Below are 20573 nucleotides of genomic sequence, written 5' to 3' on the forward strand. Positions count from 1 at the left end.
TATGGTGGCAATATCCCTCTCATATTTGTGGGCGGTTGGCTTGAATTAATCTTGAGCGACCCTGCAATGATTGAAGTTTATTTTAATAAACTTATTTTTTCATTACAGTCAACGCCACTCTAAATGCATTTATCATCATCAACGCAACAACCGATATCCACTCTAGGCGTGCCTTCGTAACAAACTCCAAGCATTCCGGATTTACGCTGGAATCTGCCAATGGAATAAAAAGCTATCTGGCATTCCGTCCTACGCCATCGCTCCATCCAGGCAGGGTCTGCCTCGTCTTGTTTTTCTACCATAAATATTGTCCTTATAGACTTTCCGGCCTAAATCAGATGACCTGCCCACTGCAACCTGTTGAGTCGGATTTTATCCACAATCATGCGGTCGTAGTATTGCTCATGAATTTCGCTGTTATATAAGCCACGGAATCATCCATCCTCATGTAGGGGGCTAAGCGTTTTTTAGACGATTTTTCTCTCGAACGCGGCCAAGAGTTTGCAATTGTTTTCATAAGAATCTAAGCCTCCGAGGAATTCATGAAGACTGGTAAGATCATTGTCTTGTACAATAAAAGCTTTGACTCTATCGTGAAACGTTTCAAGCGGAATAGTTTTTGTAAGCTGAAATAGACTCTGTTGGCTGCCAACAACAGTGCGCGGATATCATCGTCGTATCTGTTGTCGCTTATGATTTTCGACCCTAGATAGGAGGGATTTTCAGCGATCTAAAACTTGTTGTCTCCTATCTTTATTGTTCCCGTTTGACTAGTGTAATTTGATGTTGTTGGTTTTTCGGTTTTTGGCGCTGATATTGCCACCATGTACTTCGTCTTGCCCTTGTTAATGTGCAGCCCAATACCTCGTGCCGCCCACTCGATGTGGATGAAGTTTGTACATCACCAGTTGTTCTTTCTATAATGCAATATTGTCGGCATAGGTTGGGTGGACTTGGAGGATGATGCCTCTTGTATTAACATTTGCATCGCGGATTACTTTTTCCAAGGTCAGGTTGAAAAGGACATATGACAGGGCATCCCCTTGTCGTAGACCGTTATTAATTTTGAATGGTCTGTTTTATGTGGCCTCGAACACTGGTGAGGATCAGCTTACTCAGTCTTATCAATTTCGTCGGAAGATCGAATTCTCACATTTATCACTTCCGGCAATATACTGGTTTTCCCATCCTTCCTTTCTTTGGCACAATAGGTATTTGGAATAACTATTACATTCTCGTCTGTCTGTCTGTCACATGCATTCTTTCAGAAACGTTCACTCTTATTGATATGGAATTCCGGATAACTGTGAATTCCCTCGCAAGTACAGAGTAATATCCTTCTACGTTGTGTATAGGGGGGAGACAGTATCCTCAGGATGGGTGCAATTTTTTTTTCAAAAAGAGCTACAGCTATTAAGAAAATATCTTGGATGAGTGACTAGCTTCTGAAAACCATTTTTTGACATTTTTTTCAAAGTCAGAGAGTGAAAAGTCAGAAGTGTCAGTGGAAGGCAGTAAATAAAAAAATCAAATATCCATGAACTTATTTGAGTTATTTGAATACAAAGAATGACAATAAAAGTGCGGTCGCCTTAGAAACGAAGAGAAGGTGTAAACGTTTTTTTTTTCCGAATGAATAATTCTGAAAGTCTCGATTGGTACTTTATGAAACAACTCCCAGCTTTAACATCAGTTATAAAGCAAGAAAATAGGGGGTTGAGAAAAGAACAATCTTGAAGTGAGACAAGACCCATTTTCAGAAACCAATCCCCCAAATAAAAAAACAAATTCTGTTGTAGATCTAGGCCTTAAAATTTGTAGTAGTCCTGTTAAAGTTAATTATGGAAAATGATAAAATTTTTGAAATTTATTACTGTCTTTACATTCACTTCCCCCTCCTTCCCCATTTCGAAAGCATTAAATATAATACAGGGTGCAATATTGGAAAGTTTGAAGGAAATCCTTCTTTTATCAAAAAAGTTAAAATAAGTCGGAGCTGTCTTTTCCGAACAAATCTCGTGCACCCTAAAGCGTATGTAAAATCTAATATCACATTTAAATAAATCGTCTGATATATGCATTCACTTAAGTACATCAAATCCCACATGCAAGTCGAACCGTGTATATATTCGTACGTAAGGAATGCAATAAAAAGCCTCATATGCGTAAAGCACTGCAACACTTGGGTTCAGGGAGTTCAATCGTATTTGCGAGGAGGGTGGAACACCATTTGACTGGGAAGAAAGCACGACCTTTACAATAAAAGAAAAAGCAAGGATTCCAATGGAGTGTCTAATAGAGTCAGTGAGAAACATCACCCTCTCTTCTTTGCATTTCTGTATCTAAAGAAGTCATTAGACCCTGTGCGTACAAACCCATCTAGTATACTCAGCGGCAACACCTGGTGCAGGAAAAACTCATGCATTAAGTAAAATTCCTCTAGAACGACCCGAAGAGTAAAATTCAAGGTGTGCCGAATCGCATAAGACTTTCAATTAAAGGTAACTTTTTCAGCTACATTCAAGAAGTCACTCTACCATCGAAGCGGTTACAGAGATTGCTTGGAACTTTTCCAAGGCATATAATGTAATGGAGGATGTTGAAATAATTATTGTGACCCGCAATTAATTGCATTGCAAATAATATGCTGCCGTCGTGTATCCCAGCCTTTTTCGCAGTCAGGGCTGGATACTGAACTAAATTGCGACTTGATGAATTAATTAAGGCTACGCACTAGCCTTTGTGGGAAACTACACAGGTAAATTAAGATTTTGAACATTTTACGCAGTTCAACCTCTTGTGATTATACAAGGATATCTTAAATACTGTGTCATTCGTCGTTTAAGCAAGTCGAAGTTAAAAGATTTTCTTCAACTTTAAAACATCTCTGTACATTTGAAGAAAGGAGAAAGTTCTGAAAACTTTCTTGCGGTTGTTTCCATTATATAATTTATAAAGATTGTGTGAAAACACTTTTGATTTTTGAATCCTGAAAATAACGCAAATATTTGCAGAACCTTCCTATATTTTGAGGTGCTTCTTTGTATTTTTATTAATTTGATCGAATTTTGATATAAATCATAATTTCAAAATTGAAATTAAGAATAAAACACTCTTCCTTCGGAGCCCAGTTCTACATTTCGGATTACCTTTGTAATAATTCAGTTTTAATTGCAAAAGAATAGATACATGTGTACGTACACGACTATTCCCAACTGTAAATATAATATCACTATTTTCGCTAATTCGCATGACTCAAAATCCAGTCCTTTCAAGGCTTTACCAAGTTATCTGCTAATAGGACAATCTTATTCGATACCTAGACTAACAACGCGAGTGATTGACTCCATTAATAAAGGAAATTTCCTTTCGTTCCCAGAGAAATGTTGGAAAATTTTGCTTTAGATGCTGAAGTGTTCGACAATCCCCTTCTCAAGTGGCAACTAACCACTTTAAAACTTATGGGATATATCTTTTTACGTACAGATTCCTTTCGATTACTGCATTTTCTTCGTGGGGTTTTGGTTTCAATCTCCATATTCGTCCTGGTTTTTGCACAGGTAAGTTAGACCTAATATTCCTTTTCAAATTATGTTCGGTCATAACAAGTTCGAAATCGAATCCAATCCTTATTATACCCCAATACAACCTCAAAAGTTTGATTGTGGCCTGCGCCGAAAGATATTGTCAGCGAAATGTTATTTTTGCCATTTAGTACCTTTCAGTAAACGGTGTGATAACCCTAGCAGAAAGACAGCAAACAAGTTTGCTCTTATCGTTGCAATTCTGGTCGGGATTGCGAAGACAAAAATTGGTCATAATCAGGAGAATTTTCCGGCATTATATCACCAACAAAACTTCCATTTTTCGGCGAAAATCAAATTGCCTTCATTTCGTCTGATAGCAAGCTACTACATTCCGCCAATAAATACATTTTTATTATCAACGTACCTACGATAGAATTACACATGTCCTGTCGTTGATGACTTTCAGTAACTGAACGTAATGCCCAAAGCCCAAAGACTCCTCCTGTTCGTTTGGCCACGTCTGGAGTCCCGAAGGAAACGGGGATCGACAAAAATGCTAGCTGCTGAAATCCAGCGTAGTAGTAGAAGGCCTAGTCGCGAGCCGACATTAGAAGGCCATCGATATTCTGAATAACACTGCGAAGAATGAGAAAGCCAGCACTGCCGACAAGAGAAACTAAAAGGACAACGCTGGGAAAATTAGGGAAAACTAGCTCCCAAGCGCAACTGATCCCAGGACAAAGTCAAGGAGGAAGGAAACAACAGCAGAGTTTGCAAGGGCTCATATGATAAGCAACCTCTGCAGACAGAAAAACTGCAACGGCCGAACCAAGGAACACGCTCTGCCAAATTTTTCAGCGTTGTAACTGGTAGTCACTTACGGATGGCGCTGGCGGATATTAATTCCGGTATTTGCAAGCTGGACCAGTGACAAGACCAACAGCAACGCTTGGAAGGTGCTCCCGTATTTGTATGGCCAAGCAGATATAAGCTCACCCAACTCCTCATCATCATCAACGGCGCAACAAATGGTATCCGGTCTAGGTTTACCTTAGTAAGGAACTCCAGATATCCCACCTCCTAATTCGATATCCCCTGAAGTTATTCGGTATCCTGACCTACCCCATAGCATCATTTGAGGCAGTGTCTACCACGTCTCCTTGCCTTATAGATTTTTCAAAGTGAACCATCTTCACTCATACTGATTAAGTGACCCGCCCACCGTGACATCAGTCTTATATTGAAACAAATTATCAGTTTGCTGTTTATCAGCTCCTCTTATGCACGAAGAACGCATGTTCCATGAAAAACTGGGTAAATCATTTGTTCATTTTCGTTCTCGAGTCTATCGTTGTAAAAAACATTCAGCTCGAAGCAAGATGGTATAATTCATTTCGTTTTCAGGTAGACTTCATCCTCTTCACTCTGCAGCTTTGCGTAAACACCGAAAGCATCAACGATTCTACAAGAATTATTGAGAAAACTAAGTAAGATTCTGGTCAAGGATCATAGGAAACCTTCGTTTCTTGAAAAGTAGAAGGACGCCTGGATGGAATTTTCTGACAAAACCATGGAGCTTCTTGCTGGATGTAGTTTGCAGTCAACGAGGGGAGCTGCGAATCAGAATCCCGGAGTTTTGCAGCGAACGCTGGCAGGCGGGGTTAGTAGTCGAGGATGAACTTTAGTCCAATCAGCCTCACCGTCTTTATGTTAAAGACTCTATAGCGCGTCCTGGACATCCATTTAAAGACGATGATGAAGAGGTCGCCCTTCTAAAACTCTCACCAAGTTTATGTCCAAGACAAATCTATAGAAATCACTCCTTACGACGTAATTAGCACGGCTGAGCGATCATTACACCACGGACAACATACCTTAGCTTCATTCGTGGATATAGAGCCATGAAGGTGACTTCAACCGAAATAGGATTAGCGGCGTATCTTACGCAATGGATAAAATCCATACTAAGAACGTGAACAATCCAATCTAATCTGGAGGATAATCAAGCTGTAATTAGAGGAACTTCTCAAAATTGCGCAACCTGTCCGGTATTTTGTTGGTTAGCGCTGGAGGAAATTATACGGATACTGAGCAGTAGCGGAAACTGTGCAGTGGCCGCGACTTTGTTTAGAGGCGATCTAATTCCTTCGTTTTCTCCCGCCCTAACACCCCTTAGCTTTCCCAATTTATTCCTTTCAATTTACCAGTTCCCCTACATTCCAATTTTAACTTTCAACTTTAACATGTAACTTTCAAATTGAGTAATTTTCTTTATTTTACAAAAATGCCTAACAATTGGTCGTTTTCTTCTAACCCCAAGAATTTATTTACATTTGAACAATCGCAAATTTTATTTTGATTTCCCAAATAGTGTAAGCCAATATTGAATGGTGAAAACATACATTCATACTTCTGAACGAGGCATGAGGTGTTGTCTTTGTCATTGAGCCGGCATGAACTTTTAAGTCCAAGGCCAGGTTTAGTGGGACCAGGACCGGTAGATGGATGGACAGCTGATCAGCTGGGCCGGGGGAATTGATGATGTGTCTTGAAGAGAGCAGACGTTGGCAGCTTTGATATCGAAAATTGGTGCTATTGTGAATTGCAGACGGAACGGAGACGGGTGGGGGCATTACGTTTCTTGGAAAAAGCACGTGAAAATTTCTTATGCGCAAGATTTAACTTCTGTTGTGCGGTTCAACAGTTTTCCCAAAAGAGGCTTTTCACAATATGGAGTGATTTCGAACTACGGCTTTTGATTGGTGGGAGGAAAGTTTCCCTTGATGGCCGGCAACAATAAGAATTTTTAAGGTAGATAGAAAAGGAAATCGAACTGGAGTTAATTATTTCGTGAGTCTTCTTCAACCTTTGTGGACTTGATAGCTGGGGAACTGGAAACACAGCAATCCAATGTTTTGAAATTGACTGAAGTGCTAGTATTTTGCTATCAACTTGAAATAGAAAGTTTAACTAATAAAGTTAATGACTTCTAACGTATTGCCCTATAGAATAGTGCTCAAGTGATTAGAAAAAAAGAAAAGAAATACGTAAGAAAATATGCGTTGCTTCCGCCTGCCTTTTGGTCGTTTACCATCGACTGCGATGTTCAGACCAATCTTGGCAAGTGAATTCTCGTTAGCACGAATTGCGTGACCATACCATCAAAGACGCCTCTCTGGCAACTTTTCCACGATCGGTGCAACCCCATAACGATCGCGGATATCCTCATTTCGGTTGTGATCTAAATGTGTGACGCCACTAGTCCAACGTAGCATCTTCGTCTCCATTATCGCAAGACGCCGTTCATTGTCTTTTATGGTCGGCCAATACTCAGAACCATAGAGAGCGACTGGACGGACGACATTGCGGTAAATTTTAGATTTGAGACGTTCGTTGATACGCGTGAAGCAATTTCATAACGTAGTTCTCCATTGGCTGATAGCGTTGACCCGAGGTATTTAAATCGCTCAGTTCTGGGCAGATCACTGCCGCTGACAGTGATTGTGTCTGTTTCATGGGGATCGGTCGTCAATAATTCAGTTTTGTTTAAATTTAATCTGAGACCGTGTTGCATGAGGCGATCATTCCATTTTTGAACAAGTTGCTCGAGATCATTTTTGCTATCAGATGCTAGGAAAACATCATCTGCATAAAACAGTGTGTAGGGCGCTGGACGTTGGATATCCCGTGTGACGGTGTCCATAACAAGGACAAAGAGGAGTGGTGAAAGGGCACTTCCTTGATGAACACCAACAGAGACACGAAGCGGTTTTGATACACCCGCCATACTTCGAACTTTACTTTTCGGATCGTGGTAGAGCAATTGAACCTAGCGCACGAGTTCTTCTGGCACGAAGTGTTGTCGTAAAGCATACCAGATGAGTTCGTGTGGTACACGGTCAAACGCTTTCTCTAGATCCAGAAAGGCAACGTAAAGAGGGCGATGCTTCTCACGGTGTTTCTCCATGAGTAACCGCGCAGCGTGTATTGCGTCAGTAGTTCCGCAGTTCTTGACAAATCCGGCTTGATTCACGGTTATTTCAACGATTTCGCGAATACGGTTGTCAAGAATGCGTTCAAAAATCTTCATGGTATGGGAAAGTAACCGGATCGGACGGTAATTTGAACATTCTGCTGGGCTACCTTTCTTTTTCCATATTGGAACAGTGGTACTTTCTTGCCAGTCAGATGGTGTTCTTCCTTCCTGAATAACCCGGTTAAAGAATTCACTGAGCCACAGTGTTGGGTCCCAGCTCTTCGCTTTCCAGAGCTCAGATGCGATGTCGTCAGGTCCTGTTGCTTTCCCCGATTTCATTTGTTTTATTGCCTCCTCGACTTCAGTTGCGCTGACTGATGGAACTGCTCCAAATGTCGGCAATGATTGTGAAAGTGGAGGATGAGCAAATTCTTCAGTTGAAATCTGCTCGAAGTATTCTCGCCATCTATCCGTCACGGCTCGACGATCAGTAAGCAAAGTACCGTTCTTGTCATTAACACAACAGAAGTGTTCGATATCCTGTGTGCGTTCATCACGGCTTTTAGCAAGTCGATACAGATCTCTCTCGCCATCCCGAGTGTCCAGTTTATCGTAAAGATTTTTGAAATGGTTCGCTCGGGTGACAGCGACCGCTTTCTTTGCTTCCCGGTTGGCATTCTTATAAATTTGCCAGTTAGCAGGCGTTTTCTCGTCGAGAAATTTGTGCTAGAGGCGTTTCTTTTCATGGACCTTCATTTCAACATCATCTGCCGTGACTAGTATTTGTATTATATTGCTGATAGGTAGCCAGCACCGCATTCCGCTTCTGGATTCCGCTGATTAGTCAACCGCGGTTATTGAGGAAATAGCTACAATCGAGATATTTTTTTGACTATTGTGAAAAAGTGGTCCAGTCAAGTTTTCAAATAATTCATTTGAACTTCACCTTTTGAGCTCTAGAGGGGGGAATAATAATAATAATCGTTGGCGCAACAATCCATATTTAATCAGGGCCTTGAAGTATAATAGAGCACTTCCAAGACCGTAACGGTACACTACAGTACACTGTATGAGGCAATGTGATCAGCATTGCGCTCGCCCAAGATTACTACCCTGATTTTACTCAAGTACTCATTTTACTCAGTCGGCTCAGTTGACTGATATGAGACATCCAGTCATGATAACAAATCACTGTGCCATCAGTAAGATTTGAACCGCGACCTTCCGCTACCACAACCTAGCGCTCTAACCACTTGAGGATAAAGGGGGGAATGCCTGAATTAAAGTAATGTGTGTAATGTGTTGATTTTACTTTATTCATCATTTTGTTTATTATATTATTATCTAATATCCTACTAGATCCATGAGTTTTAGTTTTGTTTTCCTTTATTTTTTTTATCATCTTCTCTTTTGAGGTTTTGTGTGAAACAAAATCTTATGAGAATCGAGTCGATGTCTGTCTGTCTTTCTGTCTGTCTGTCACACCCAATTTATTCGGAAACGGCAAAGCCGATTGTCAAAAGTTGGTTCGAGCGTGTGATCTGTAGGTCCATTTACATACAGCAGGTGGGGACATTTTATGTTGAGTTTAAAGTAGGGTTCACCATACATGCAAGAGGAGGGTCTAGGTCTGTAATATGTACGTATAGTTTGTAAAAAAAATTGGAGATATATTTTGGGTTTTTTGACCATATTCGAATGGAAAAATGTGCTTAGAGAGTTTCTCACACAAAATGAACCCAAAACCTCTATTCTCAAAGTGCCAGCTGCCCGTATTCCGACTTGTTTTTCAGTTTCTTTATATATTCATTTTAGCTTTTCCTAGAATTTCTCTTTATGATACTTTTTTTACTTTATCATTTTTTTTCTACGATTATGATTATCTTCCTCGTTTAATTGAGTAATTTTCCCATAATTATTATAGAAATATACTTTATGATGAATCATATCTAGACACTTCTGATTTGAGGACTCCCTCTTCCACTTTTCCTTCCTAGCTCCTCAAGGCTCACGTTTAAAAGGCACATCCTCCAATATCATGTCCTGAGGATGTCAAGACAGGGTGGCAACCACAAAGGCCGCACCTCACAATACATCTGAGGCAGGGGAAAAATCAATCGAGGATGCGATCCGTCGTGAATCCTCCTTTTCGATTGAGACACTAGGGTCTGCAGTATTATCGCTCCACACGCGCGGTCGAGCTGTGATTTTGCTTCATTGTTTTTGAATTTCAGGTTGAGCTCGCACTTCGATAAGTGCACGCAAACACAAGATCCTGCATTTTTATTAAATGACACGTGAAGGATGGAAGTGTTCGAAAACCCTCACCCCCCACATTCCCGAGCCTAGCTGGCACAGAAGCGTGTCGACGGAACACTTCGATGGAACTTCAATATTTAGGGGAGACCTTCACGGTCAATTTCGTTGTTTTGGGACAGCTCTCCCCTCTTCGTCATCGCCAGGATGGCTTTTTGACCACCGACAAGCCATATTGTTATAACAAATGGCACCCAACGTTGTGCCCTACATTTCCTAGGTTCAGGCACAAAATTTCCTAGGTTTTGAATACTTGAACCAGTGGAAGATAGCCTATGTGAGCTTCGTTTTTTAATGTTGGATAGGGAAACGAAAGTTTCTCAACATTGTTCACGGCTGGGCTCCACGTGCATTTGAATTCATCTCATCATCATCATCTTCGTTTTGGGTTTTACGCCTTCTTCTTCAGAAGCAAGTTTTCCCATACCTCAATTTCCCTTCCCACCTAGTAGAGTAGAGTTTCCTATCCTATATTTGGCACTTGAAACTGATCGTTTCCTGTGTTTGTAATTGGGATTTAGTGTCTTGTAGGTGACTGCCTTCCAGAAGTCTCTGGATCTACGGGCTTTTGCGGCTATAGTTTGAAAAGCATGCCGTCCGAGCTTCTGAGGAGTGTTTTTCCCAACGTTTGTGTAAAATAGGATGGGGGATGGTTTGTTGCCTACCTGCAAGCTTTGGTGCCACGAATGTTTTCCTTCGACCGAAGATGGTCTCTGATATCTAAAACACTAACATCAAAGAAACCTTGATCTCAATGATCTCAAATTTATACACTACTATCATACTATACTATCATTATAATGGGCGCAACATCGGGTGTCCCAGGTAGGTCTGCCCCGATAAACAACTCGAATTGGCTTCACCAATTTGACGTGACTTGTCTAGAACTAGGCGATTCAAATATCTCGGATCAATGCTATCAGCTAACGGTGGCATTAGTGAAACCTGGAAAAAGTGGCGTTCCACAACTCTCAAGTTAAAAATTTACAGCAGTATCGTCCATCCTGGTGGAGTTGAGTGTTGGCCGACAATGAAGACAATGAACGGCGTCTTGCGATAATGGAGACGTAAATGTTGCGTTGGACTAGCGGCATGACACGCCTTGCTCACATCGTAAATGAGGATATCCGCAATCGATATCGGGTTACACCGATCGTGGAAAAATCCAACTCCATGGCAAGCGACCAAAAGGCTTGATGCACTGGAATGGTCACTTGGCAGCTGCATCTAGATGAGGTCATTAACAGGACAAAATGGCGGAACCGATCGCGACTAGTTGACCCGCTTTTGAACTGGACAAATACTGAAGATGAAAAATAACAACGACTGGCGTGCTGGCATATGCCATCGCTCCATCTTTGGCAGGGGATATTTTCCCAAGAGATTTTCCAAGCTGGATCATCTTCACTCGTGTAGATTAGATATACAAACCCATGATTCAATGCCATAACGCGAATGCAAATATTAAGTGTTTTGTTAATTATTCACCCATTTCTAGTTCATTTACATCAACCGATTGATTACTGCACTTTTTTAAAAATAATTCTCCATTAACAGGCTCGCAGTATTTGGCTCCATTCAGATAATTTGGAAAGGCTAAGTCCTGCTTTGGGTTCCAGCATTACTTATGGCAACGTGTTTACAAGGGTCATTGCGTTTTATTGCTACCAGGAAAGTAAGTTTGTCTGATCGGGTTTTCGGATCAAAAGTTCAAAGTCCGCATATGTGTCTGCCTACGTAATTTTGGTTTATATTATATCTTGAATTAAAAAGGTTTTTTTTAATCTTCTTCTTTAAACACCATATTTTTAAGAGAGAGTATGCATAAAATAATATACCTTATCTAACTAGGAGAAAGGGTGCAAACATTCAAATGTAATTTCATGAATCTTCAGCTCCATACATAGTGTAGTTTAGATTTTGCTGTAAGAAGCAAGTGCTGAAGAACTGAGAGATACAGTTTTTAGTATTTTTCATGAGGAGGGATTTAGTTAATATTATGGACTCTGATCCTAAAACTCTTTTATATCCTTTCATTGATGATTATAGTATGTATTTATATCTAAAGTATTTCATTCAAAGGATACAATCAAATGCTGACGCATGCCAAGGCTGGTTTAAAAAAGATTCTGGCAACAAGTTTACCGAAGGAAATTCTACTGTATAACAGCTACATAAACTATATTACCACAATGAGTCACACTATTATGATATTAATGACAGGGGCAGTTGTACTGCTATCTATCGAAGGAGTGTATTTTATAATCCATCAATCTCAAGAGTGGACTATACCGCGACAGGTACGTAAAAGTAACATGTGATTGGAAAGAATTGTGATGTTAATGTATCTACCAATATTACGGAATAAATCCTTTTTTTAAGGAAGGAAATTCAACAAAAGCAAAAGGAATGAATCATTTATTCGTTCTGTATTGCACAGGAAGTTTGAGTGAAAGCTTCTTTTTCACGTTCATTTTGCCGTACTACATGTTGCTCGTCGGCGGATGCTTTTTCTTCACTTGGCAAACAATTAGTGCAGCCTTAATGCGATTGATTTCTTTTCGTTTAGATGTGATAAAATATAGACTTGAAAACATATCAGTAAGTACCCATAAAACAACGATCCTTCCAATTTCAATTCCAAAATTTACATAATTGAGGTTGGACTCATCCATATAACTGTGTAGTGGAAAGCTCCGAAGTGGATAAAAGTTAACCCCAAGGATATCTTTTTTAAGGAATACGCAAACAATTTATTGGCTAAAGTTCAGCCTAATGAAAACCACAAACATGCTCCGTCCTATCCTAAGGTCTTGAAGTATGTTCTTGGCAGTTGCGTGGAAGACCTCACCGAAATTAAACTGTAATATATATGCATATATAACAATTATATGAATACTTCACACAACATTTTTTTTTATAGTTTTGCCAGCAATTACGAGCACATTTCAAGTATTACTGTTTTCATAGAATCTGCAACGACAAGCGCGTTACTGTGCTTACAATTGTATATCCTTTCAAAGGTAAAGATAATATATAGTGGAGGAAAAATAGGGCATCACCTATTATTTTTAAGGTTCTTATTAAAATCAACTCAATGTCTGTCTGTCGGTCTGTCACGCCCGATTCACTCTGAAACTGTTGAATTAATTACTATGAAATTTGGTGAAAACATGTGGTCTGTATGTCTCTTTATATGCAGCGAATGGCATTTTGAGTCGAGTTTCAACAAGAGGGTGTAATTTGTTTTTAAATGAATATAGTCATGTGGGCTTGATTAGTACTTTTTGAAACTGGTTTTATTTTTGCTATTAAGTGAAGCACAGGAGAGTGTCCCAAAAAGAGAAACAACTCTAAAAAAAATCACAATGATACATCTCTACAAAATCTAGGCTTCAAAATACATCCCGTTCCGATATCTCCACAAATAAAGTTAATAATAGGATATTATCATATTTTGGAAATTTACGAGAAAACCCCCTTAACACAACACATAACAGGAGATAACTCTGGGAAGTTTGAATGCAATCCAACTATTATTAACAAAGTTATTGAAGGTCAAAGTATTGCATGTCACGTAAATTTATTGCATTCTAGAACGTGTATGACGTCATGAACATAAAGTGAATTTATGTGAACGGTGGCTTGGAGGCACTTTTGCTTTCCTTTTTTAGTTTATTTGTTTAGTTTATTTGAATATTAGTATTGCTGAAGACAGGCATGTGTGTGTCTATGTATATGCTAATGAAATTTGCAGGTAGTGTTCAATAAAATGGAATAAAATCGGTGTCTGCCTATCTGCCGGTCCGTGTGTATGTCCGCCTGCCTTTTTTTTTGTTTTGGCTAGGGGAAATCCATCGTGGGTACGCATCTGGAATCTAGGGCACGCATGCCGGACTTAAAGTAAAACCTCCCATATTTTCTCCACACTCTCCTCGTGGGACCATGGTTCTGGTATTGCTTCGCGGGACTGTTCAATTCTTAACTATTCATGTTAAACGAGATGCTACCGCTTGTGTGGGATTAATTACAGTATCTATGTCTTCGCTGCGCTTCTGTTGCTTTTAGCTGCCTAGTGGATTCGTTTCACCATTGCAACTACCATGTCCAATGTTGTGTTTGATTGCACCATGTACTTTATCAGATTTTCCATCGTTAAACGGGTATTTAACTCCGTTCCAAGCTTTCTCCTTGAGTTTTCTAATTTTGGGCAGGCGAAGAAGACGTGTTCTGTATCTTCACACGTAGGACAATTGGGCGATTCATCTAGACCGAAACTATAGAGGTAGCCACCGTGTTTGGTTTAGAACACGAACACCGTCTTGTGTTCGGCAAGCTCCAGCTCGTGATCTTTAAGCCAAGACTTGATGGTCCGTATAGTCTCGTTTGCATATATCTGTATTTCGTCGGTATGATTGGATGTTGTAACCACTCCAACATCATCAGCGAATCCGACGACAATGGCATGCCTAGCTACTAAAACGCCATTATACATTAAGTTCTATGGTAGAGGGCCCAGAACAAACCCCTGTGAAACTCCTGCCGTGATTACGACCCTTCGTCCATATCAGAAAGTAGCTTTCGCTGGCGGAAATAATTGAAGATTATATTTAATATATATTTTAGTGCGATGAGCGTTTCGATTATATGGGTCCATCTGGCAGAATTGAATGCATTCTTGATGGCAAGAGTCAACAGTGCGCAGTATTTCGTCGTAGATTTTTCTAGCTAGTTCGAAAACCAGTTTGGTAGCATCAACCGCTGGCCGAGCCTTCCGGAAGCCAAACTGCCTATTTAATAAATAACCGCCACTCTCAATTAACGGATGTTGCTGGTTATAAATTACCCGCTCGAGGACCTTGTCTATTGTATTCAGAAGGCAGATAGATCTATAGGATGTTGGTTAATCTATCGGCTTACCTGCCTTCGGGATCAATACAAGCTTTTGTATATTCCACTCTGCGGGGAAGGAGCTTCCTTTTAGGCTATCTGTAAATACCCGTGCCATCATGTTTGGTCCCGTTTTCATTGCCAGTTTCAACGCCTTGTTGAGGATTCGATCAATGCCGGGGGCTGCTATATCCCAGACCCTTTTCACTGCGTCCAAGATTTCGCCTGTGGTTACTGGAGGTGTGTCTTCGGCGCTTATTGATATCATTGATCATGAAGATTGTTTTCGCATGTTGGGGGAACATCTTCCACAATAATCTAGGGCACATAATAGAAGAAGACCTTTTGTCTTTTATTGCCGACATACCTAACTTGTACGCTCCTCCTCATGGATCTGAGTCTGCCCCATCACAGAACCGCTTGAAGCAATAGCTTTTACTTTTCGTAATGGCCCACTGCAACCTTTTGCTTACCTGTTTATATTTGAGGTACCGTTGTTCATACTCTGGCATGCTCGTCGTTGACTCCGCCTTCTGGCCTTTAAGTATTCCATACGACACTTCGCTATTTCAACGTTCCACCAGTAGTTAGAGTTGCGCTTCCGAGAGTGTGCATGTCTTGGGATGGAAGAGTCACATGTTGCGATGCTTTTTATATGACCGTTCCAGTAAACTCGGCGTTCCACAGTAATACCTCCAGAAATGTATCCTCATCAAGTGCTCTTAATGATCAACCTGTTTCTAGTTTCTTCAGGTGAGGATTTATTGTTCTGGGTCCTTTATCAATATATATCGCCTGGTGGTCGCTATGCGTGTATTCATCGCTAACATGCCAGTGTAGATGGTTGACCAGCGAATCACTTACGAAAGTAAGATCTACAACGAAGCTTAGCTATCCACGCCTAAAAGTTTTTACGTTTCCGATGTTAGCCAGGGTGGTGTTTAGGCAAGAGAAAACCCCGAGTAGGATTCCTCCCTTTCGTTTGTTTTCTGGCTTCCCCACTCTATTACCCAAGCGTTGAAGTCGCTACCAATAATCTTGGGGTTTCGATCTTTGTCGTCTCTCGCCAGTCTATCTAGAATGTTCTAATACTCTGATATTGTCATACTTGGGGCGGCATAACAGCTGTAAATGTAGAAGTTATCGATCTTAACCCTTACAAAGTCGTGTTCACGGTGCTTCATTGCTTGCTGTAACACTCGATTACCGCACGCCCACACCTCAGCCTTATGTTTGTTTCCTAAACGCTCTGATAGAGGCTTTTGTATGGTTCGCAGACAATAGCAACATCGATTTCCTCTTCATACTTTTTCTGTGCTAGCAGGTCTTGCCGACTTGGGAGTGATTTAGATTCAGTTTGATGACTCTTATTTAAGTAGGGTACTTAAAGCTATCCTGTAGGCTGGACACCTGATGCTACCCGTTATGTGGTTATAATCCCGATCTTTGGTTTCCCTTCATAAAAGGCAGTGAGGGTTTTTACTACAGTCCTTCGCCAAATGATTTTCATTTCCGCATCTTCGACACAGTTTAGATCTGTCAGTCGTACTAGCACTGTCTGTCTGTCACACGCATTTTCTCAGAGATGGTTATAGTGGTTCACTCCAAATTTGGTACCTAGGCTCCCCATATCGATATCCTTTCAAATAAAGTTAACAATAATCTATTACTATAATTTTTAGTAATTGGCTGCTCCCCCCCCCCCCATGCAATAACGTAGGGTATCACATAGAGCATAATCCTACCAAGGTGGGTGGAAATTGCACTATTACTAACAAAGTCATAAAAGTCAAAGTTGTTGGTTCTTTGCAAATTCAAGACTGAATGTGGTTATTCTCACATAATATGTGCATATATTACGTGCTATGTACTAATGGGCCAAATACACACTCAAATGTCTTTATAAAAGAAATACACAAAACCTTTCATACCTGAAGCATCTAGCTTCCAGTTTCCCGACTTGTTTATATATTTCGAAAAGTCTATCAAATAATTGTATTTAATTTATTTATAAAGTTTACCGATTTATCACATTATCAACCTTAGAAAAATATTTCATGTTTTGAAAATAAGGTCGTTTATAAATTGGTTCTACTTACTCCGTACTGATTGAAGATTGGTTGGCGTAGTTTCTTTCAACATTGAATCTTTCAATATTGTCCATAGAGTTTTATTGGGGTTACGATTATGTGAGTTTCCTGGCCAATCCGTTCATGCCATTGGCAAGTACTGATTCGTCGTCGTGGTCACCGATGTTCAGGATACTCTTTCTCCAACCATTCCCAGTCATCGTTTGCGTCCTGCAATTTCAAAACATCAGCAGTGATGTCCTGCCTTCGTCTTTAGAATCTGCCCAGTACTTTCCCGGTTTTTCTACCGGCCTTCGTCCTGCTATTCCCCTTCGAATACACGTTTAGGTGTGTTTAACGTGGCCATTGCAGCCCCGAAGTATGTTTATTTTAGGGACTTCATGGATGTTTGATATCTGATAAAACTCATCGTGGTATCTGCATCTGGTATCCCTAAAAGGTGCCTGGCGTCCTGGCCTACGTCATCGCTCCATCTTAGGCAGATCTGCCTTGTCTTCTTTTTCTACCAAAGATACTACCCTTATAGACTTTTCGGGACCCACCCACCGTAACCTGTTGGGCCGGATTTTATTCACAATCAGACGGTCATGGTATCGCTCTTAGATTTCATCGTTATGTAGGAATCGTCCATTCTCATGCAGCGGGCCGAAAATTCTTCGGAGGATTCTTCTCTCGAACGCGGCCACCCAAGTCTCCGAGAAATATATAAGGACTGGCAAGATCATTGTCTTGTACAGTAAGAGCTTTGTACCTATGGTGAGACGTTTCGACCGAAACAGTTTTTGTAAGCTAAAATAGGCTTTGTTGGCTGACAACAACCGTGCGCGGATTTCATCGTCGTAGCTGTTATCGGTTGTGAATTTCGATCCTAGATAAGAGAAATTATCAACAGTCTCAAAGTTGTAGTCTCCTATCTTTATTCTCCCCGTTTGATCAGTGCGGTTTGATGTTGTTTGTTGGTTGGTTGTTGGTGCTGACGCTACAACCATATATTTTGTCTTGCTTTCATTGATGTGCAGCCCAAGATCTCGCGCCGCCTGCCCGATCTGGATGAATGCAGTTTGTACGTCTCGGGTCGTTTTTCCCATGATGTCGATATCGTCAGCATAGGCCAGTAGGTAGGGTCAGCTTAGCTAGCCTTATCAATTTCGTCGGGGTACCGAATTCTCTCATGACCGTGTACAGTTTTACCCTGACTATGCTATCATAGGTGGCTTTAAAGTTGATAAAAAGTATGGTGCAACTGATGTCTATATTCCAATCGTTTTTCCATCGCCTACCGCAGGGAGAAAATCTGGTCTGTTACTGATTTGCCTGGAATGAAGTCTCTTCGGTATGGGCCAATGATGTTCTGGTAGTATGTGGCTATCCGGCATAGCAAGATAGCGGAGAATATCTTATAGATGGTAACCACCAACACGATACTTCAATAATTGTTACACTGTGTGATATCTCCCTTTTTATGTATGAGACAGATAACAGCTCTTTGCCAGTCGTCAGGCATTGATTCGCTGTCCCACACCTTCAACACAGGTTGATGAGCAACTTGCTACTATTGGTCGCCTCCATATTTACCAAATTCGGCTGTAATTCCATCGGCTCCTGGCGACTTATGATTTTTTAGCCGATGGATTGCACGGACTGTTTCTCCTAAACTTGGTGGTGGCAGTATTTGTCCGTCGTCTTCAGTTGGCGGGACCGCCAACTCGCCGATGTTCTGGTTATTCAGTAGCTCATCAAAGTACTCAACCCATCGCTCTAATATGCCCATTCTGTCGGAAATCAGATTTCCCTCTTTGTCTCGGCAGGATGAGCATTGAGGTGTATAAGGCTTCATCCTACTGACTTTTTGGTACAACTTCCGCGCCTGGTGTGGTTGCTCCCTGTACTTTTCAAGCTCAGAAACCTGTTGATTCTCTAAGGCTTCCATTTTCCGTCTGTGAAGACGTTTTTCCTCTCGACGGAGTTCGTGATAAGTTTCCGCGCTCGGTATGCAGCATTCTTTCGTTCCATAGCAAGCTTACATTCGTCAAACCAGCCGTTACGACTCTTTTTGCGGCTGGGGCCAAGTATATTTGTGGCCGTATTTATGATAACATTGTTCAGGTGATTGTGAAGATCATTTGTTGATGCTTCATCTCCAGGATCTCTGTTGACTGCGATTATTGCGGCATCTATTTCCCTCTTATAGGTGTTGCGGAGGGTTGTGTTGTGGATGCTTTAGTGTTAACAGTTACCTGGTTGTCAGAGGGGATGGTGTTATCATTCAAGCTCGGAGCACCATGCATCGAGATAGTGATCCAAGTCTATATTGGCCCCCCTATATGTTCTGACATTCATCAAGGCTGAGGTAGCGACGTTCGATCAACGCATGGTCACTTTGACTGAAAGTAGTCCCGTCTGGAGAGGTCCATGTATGTTTGTGGACCGTTTTCCGCGCAAACTGTGCGATACTGCTAACTGAATAGTCCACAGTCCATTATCGTTCGTATCCTGCATTATTTTTACCCACCCTGTATATACGAGTAACTGCCAACTTGAATATTTTGTTGCTCTCTTCAGGATTTCAGTGTTGGAGATATAATATATGCGTCCTGGAGTGTGGCCACCGTTGGGCTGTTATGGATTTATTATTGGCACGCTAATGAAATTTCAGATAAGGTAAGGTTTCTTTCAGTAGCTGCCAATAATCCAATGTAACTGTGATTATTACTTATGCTATAGATCGTGGAAAATAAGTATTATGTGCTCCTACATTCAATCGCACCAAAATTCGCTATTATCTTTAATTTAAATAGCTTAGCAATTGGAAATTCGAAAGATTTTCCACATTTTTATTTTCAGAGTAACGAAATAACTAATGCGTTATACTCGCTCAACTGGTATGAACAGCCACTTTACCTTCAAAAGGACATTGCCGTATTTATGGCGGCCTCAATGAAGCCAATAATAATGAAGAGCGCCTTCTTACATATTAACATAGACTCATTTTGCACGGTAATAACTTCTTTTCACCTTTTCGCTAAATAATATCTTTCTTTCAGATACTGAAAACTTCTTATAGTTATTTTACGTTTCTTCAAAATTTTGTGAAATAATTGAAGGCGGTATTAAGTTGGCGACACGCTCTCTCCAAGAGAATTTTTCATAGAGTGTCTTGACTTTGCAGTTTTAGTAGCTGACACTGAGAGCAAATGTTAGAATTATTTGCAATTTCATTGTTGGCTAAAGTAATAAAAATGACAGTATCCTAAAAAGAATGTTTTAATTTAAAAGGCTTTACATTTCGCCTTATTCAATTGAAGAATATTTTTTCTCTACTTGTACAGCTTAACATTTCTCTAATGCGATCGATTATTGCCGCAAACCCATTTTGGAATGACCTGTAATGATCCATGGCTTGGGCGGAATGGTTGAGACGCCGCGGGAGGATTGGCCTGACAAATTTCATTTATTTAAGTATTTTTTCGGATTCAAATGTTTTCGGCAGTGTAATTCCTAATTTAAAAGATACTTAACCTGGCAGTATTCTTAACAGCTAGTTTAATCTAAGGTTTAAACTATGGAACCAAATCTAATAAAATTTCGTTATATTGCTGATTGTAGAGAAAAGGGTACCTGGAAGAAAGTTAACAAAAACCTCCAATCATTGTTGTCGGCACTTTTAAAATAGGGAGAGATGCGAGAAAAAAGACAAAGATGGGAAAGGAATTAGGAAGGAAAAGTGAGAGTAATAAATGGTGTCGGAAGAATGTATTGGGCGTGGGAGTGAAA

At 40.6% G+C, this 20573-nt stretch overlaps 1 protein-coding gene across 2 annotated transcripts; it reads left to right on the plus strand.

Annotated features, from left to right (window-relative positions):
• The first annotated feature begins 3324 nt into the window (after positions 1-3324).
• LOC119646160 (odorant receptor 56a-like) lies at positions 3325-20056 on the plus strand. Of its 2 annotated transcripts, XM_038046532.1 has the most exons (9): positions 3325-3560; positions 11377-11494; positions 11902-12119; positions 12202-12420; positions 12558-12682; positions 12743-12842; positions 19362-19460; positions 19644-19796; positions 19844-20056. In XM_038046532.1, the coding sequence occupies exons 1-9, from the start codon at positions 3384-3386 to the stop codon at positions 19895-19897; spliced, it is 1263 nt and encodes a 420-aa protein (XP_037902460.1). In that variant the 5' UTR covers positions 3325-3383; the 3' UTR covers positions 19898-20056. The 2 variants fall into 2 exon arrangements, with proteins under 2 accessions (XP_037902460.1, XP_037902461.1); XM_038046533.1 differs by lacking the exons at positions 12558-12682; positions 12743-12842.
• Positions 20057-20573: the final 517 nt, after the last annotated feature.

The sequence above is a fragment of the Hermetia illucens genome, chromosome 1 (genome assembly GCF_905115235.1).
Source record: "Hermetia illucens chromosome 1, iHerIll2.2.curated.20191125, whole genome shotgun sequence".
Lineage (NCBI taxonomy): Eukaryota > Metazoa > Arthropoda > Insecta > Diptera > Stratiomyidae > Hermetia > Hermetia illucens.

Excerpts from the sequence above, each read along its gene's own strand:
- LOC119646160 (XM_038046532.1), top strand. The coding sequence starts at position 3,384 with ATGTTGGAAAATTTTGCTTTAGATGCTGAAGTGTTCGACAATCCCCTT. Across the intron at positions 12,421-12,557 it reads ATAGACTTGAAAACATATCA|GAATACGCAAACAATTTATT; the intron begins GTAAGTACCCAT and ends ATCTTTTTTAAG. Across the intron at positions 19,461-19,643 it reads CTAATGAAATTTCAGATAAG|AGTAACGAAATAACTAATGC; the intron begins GTAAGGTTTCTT and ends TTTTATTTTCAG.